This window comes from Triticum urartu, chromosome 7A (assembly GCF_056163025.1).
Source record: "Triticum urartu cultivar PI428250 chromosome 7A, HENAU_Tu73, whole genome shotgun sequence".
NCBI classification, from domain to species: domain Eukaryota; kingdom Viridiplantae; phylum Streptophyta; class Magnoliopsida; order Poales; family Poaceae; genus Triticum; species Triticum urartu.
The window spans coordinates 23569709-23573859 of record NC_141879.1 but is presented as its reverse complement, the minus strand read 5'-3'; the positions used below and the strand labels follow the sequence as shown (position 1 = coordinate 23573859).

Genomic DNA, 4151 nt, shown 5'->3' with positions numbered 1-4151 from the left:
AAAATGGTACACGGTTAGTTTGCTTAAGGGCCCAATAAACCCGGACGGAGGGAGTATGTGTGTGTAGTGTACATCTTTATACAGAAGAAGGCTCATAGTTACAAGCACGTACACTCAGAGGGTGTTTGTTTCCAGGGACTTATTGATTTAGGGACTTAAAAAAGTCCCTATAAGTCTCATTTAAACCAAACAGGAGGGACTTATAAGAACTTAAAGTGGGCATTTAGGACTTATGAAATAAGACTCTCAAGGAGGGATTTATAGGGACTTATAGTTGTAATATGGTCTTATAGGGACTTATAAGTCCCAGCAACCAAACAGGTAGGGACTTTTTAGGGACTTGAGACTTATAAATTGGGACTAAAAAGAGTCCTAGGACTTATCAACCAAACAGGGCCTCAATTCTGCCCTTTTTTGTCTCTGGAGAATTGGAAACATATCAGCTCCAAACTTGGTTCCACGATTACAGAAAATGGTTTTGAGATGTACCTGGTGCGTGTTCAAGAAAAGACAGAGTGCATCGTTTCAGAGGTTTGTTGAATATATGGCCTGCTCGGTATGCTTCCATGAACAATTCTGCAAAGCACAATGGGAACATGTCAAATATATTATTCCATGAAGGGCCATAGAACAACATTTCTCCATCGGATGCATGTTTTCTGTAGTTTAGATTCGACATCCTACTAAATCACTCCTAAATATCTACATTGATGCCAGTGGCGGAGCCAGGAACTTGCTCCTGGGTATTCATGTAAATTTTTCTTTTTGGCCAAAGCAATATAATAAAACCGTAAATGTACAGTAAGATAGCAACATCAATGACTCGATGACCATACATCGATAATAATAGCAAAATATCATTGTGGCAATATCTCTAACAATTAAGAAAGATTACAAATAGCAAAGGAAATTACAATATAACTTTACGATCCCCTTTTTGAAAGAGATTGATGAAATCCTCATCTTTCACTTGCTTGAAGAATTCCCTCTCAACGAACATAAACAAGGAATTGTTCAAATATTCATCACCCATTTTGTTTCATAGTGCATTCTTCACGTATTTCATTGAGGAAAATACCCTCTCAACGCTGGCAGTGGCTACCGGAAGAATGAGCACCAACTTAAAAAGTTTGTAAACAATATAATATTGTTCATTCTTTCTTGTCTCAACCATCAAAACTAAAAGCTCACATAGATTCTTCAAATTGCTAAACCTTTTATCCATACGCACATGAGAAATGTACATGCTTAATTGCCATGGAAGTCTTGACAATTCATCATTTGTGAAATCCTTAGCATAAAACTTTCTAGCAAGCCTAACCAACTTCTCTTTATCATAAGCAACAAAGGAATCACGTGGACTGAATGCTGCCATGCAAGTAAGTAGTTCAGTGTTTACCTCATCAAATCTTGCATCAAGCTCTTGAAGTTGCCTATCAATGACACCCACAAACATTTCAACCTTGAAGCGTTGGTAATTCCTTGCACCATTAAAGAACCCTCTTTTTGGTCTCCCAGCAGGATAGTAAGGAGCCTCCATGTCAACAACTTTGATCTTGTGCTTTACACAAAAAGAAGTGACATTCTGAAGAAAATCATTCCACCCTTCATCTTCTCGCAAACATTGCAAGTGTAGCTTTGTGAGATCAACAATCTCCATAGCATTAACAATATCTTGATCTTTCTTTTGCAAAGCTCTACTCAAGTCATCGGTGTATTCAAATATTTCTTGCATCAAGTGTGCCATGAAAACAAATTCAAATGTCTGAAATGATGTCAACATAGTCATTGCTGCTACTGCCTCTGTGCCGTTATACTCTTTTGCAATCTTGATGAGAACACGCCTTATTGCAGGATACATAGAGATAACATGGTTGACAGTCTTGTAGTGAGAGCCCCAACGAGTGTCACATGGCCTTCCAATACCCATTTCTTGATTCAAACCCGTCCCAGTTTCTACTTCTTCCAACTCTAATGCAGCAATTAGTTCCTCAGCTTGAAAGAACCAATTACAATCACCACTCTCCTTTGCAACAGCAACAAGAGTTAATTGTAGTTGATGAGCAAAGCAATGGACATAATAGGCATAAGGAGACTCATCCATAATTAGTTTCTTCAGGCCATTAGCATTACCTTTCATGTTACTAGCCCCGTCATATCCTTGCCCACGGACCATTGCAAAGCTCAAATTGTATGTCATAAGCATGTCCTCAATTGCAGCTTTAAGTGTCAAAGAGGAAGTGTCTTCAACATGGGCAAGTCCAAGAAATCTCACAACTGTCCTTCCTTTCTTATCCACATAACGCAAGCAAACAGCTAGTTGTTCATTCTGGTACATATCACTAGACTCATCTGCAAGAATTGCAAAATGTCCACCATCAAGATCTTCAATGAGCAGTTTAGTAGTCAGCTGGGCACAACATTTGATCAACTCTTGTTGTATATCATGGCAAGTCATCTTACAGTTTTGTGGAGCATTCTTTAGAACCACCCTATCAACCTCTTCAAAGTTTCCTGCTAGCCAATTTAAAAGCTCAAGGAAATTTCCTTTATTTAGTGAGTCATCACTTTCATCATGCCCTCTAAATGCCAAACCTTGGTGCAATAGGAATCTCAAACACTTGAGTGTCCATGTCACACGGAGCTTATATAGAACCTTGTATTGTGTGGTGTTTGAAGCAATGGACTCCCTAATTGATGTTGTAGGTGTAGTGAACATATCATATTTTTCTTGAGCTTCAGCGTGAGCACTACTAACAGCACCAATATGCCTCTTCAATCTTGCTTTCATGTTCCAATTATTAAACCCTCCGTTAACAAATGCATCTCCTCCGGGACTTTTTGTTTTATCCTTGAACAAGTAGCAAACAAAGCAAAAGGCAGCCTCTTCTTGCACGCTATACTCAAGCCACTTGTGATCCTTAAACCAAGTAGGGCAAAAGCGACGGAGATGTCCACTAAAATCTCTGATCTCAAACTTATGATCCTTTGGTTGAAAAGCACCCAAGTCAATGTATCTCCTTCTAACTCTATCCTGGTCATTGGCATGATATGAAGATATGGGAAGTCGCTTGCCGGGATCACGTTCCAGAGCTGCCAAATCTGCTTCAAATTGGGGCATTGATTCATCATCTTCATCAACCGCTTCATCATCTTCTACAATTGGGGTCGGGGAGCCTCTCTCCCTCTCCGGTTGCGGAGCTTCATCATGTGTTTGCACTAGTGCTAGCTGCAGATTGCTCTCAACCTCAACGGAAATAGGAGTTGGTGTGGATGTAGAAGTTATTTTTCTTGCCTTCGAAGATTTGTCCCACATTTCAAATATGCTAACATCCTTTTTCTTCATCTACATCACAATCACATAAACAAAATAGAAATCAGTGGCAATCATTTGTGATCATAAACAGCCAATGAATCACATTCAATTTTAGTTTACAAGTAATCACTGCATAATATTCAGATTTGTTTACAAAAAGAGGGAAAGAAGCCGTACTTTGGTCTGTGGATGGTTGCAGAATGGATGGACAGCTGCTGGACGGCGGACTGCTGCTGCTGCTGGACAGTGGATGGCGGACTACTGCTGCTGCTGGATGGCGCTGCTGCCACGCCGGGGAGCCAGGGAGCCCCGAGGACGATGGTCGGAGGGTGCTGCCGGCTGCCGCCGCGCTGGGGAGGCCGGAGGCGGCCTGGCCAGCCTGGCGGAGCCGCGCCGCCGCGGAGGAGAGTGCCGGACGCAGGAGACCGAGGGGCGAGCCGACGAGGGCAGGGGAGGGAGATGGCCGGCAGGAGTATGGAGGGGAGGGGAGGGACCGGTCGCCGGAGTAGGAGATGGCCGGCCGCCAGAGCCGGACCTACAAAGTGGATCGACGGAGAGGCAGGAGAGCGCTAGGTTTTGCAGTTTGGAAAAGGGGATCGACCGATTTGGGAATCGAGGAAGGGAGATTGGATGCTCGCGCGCCTAACCAGACTCTGGTCTGGCACCGTGCGTAGCTGCCGTGGGGCATTTGACCTCGTGGGCCAAGCCTTTATCATATAATACATCTAGTAATTTTTTTTTGCGCGAAAATCGTTGGTATTCCTGGGAATTCCCAGGAAGACCCCCAGCTCCGCCACTGATTGATGCTAACACTCAGTTTTTACAGTCTTTTAAG

The 4151-nt window shown here is 42.8% G+C and overlaps 1 protein-coding gene across 1 annotated transcript; it reads right to left on the bottom strand.

Annotated features, from left to right (window-relative positions):
• Window positions 1-525: 525 nt before the first annotated feature.
• On the bottom strand, window positions 526-3346 carry LOC147957137 (uncharacterized). The gene is made up of 2 exons (XM_087531594.1): window positions 1400-3346; window positions 526-576 (listed from the first exon to the last, which is right to left on the bottom strand). The coding sequence occupies exons 1-2, from the start codon at window positions 3344-3346 to the stop codon at window positions 526-528; spliced, it is 1998 nt and encodes a 665-aa protein (XP_087387720.1).
• Window positions 3347-4151: the final 805 nt, after the last annotated feature.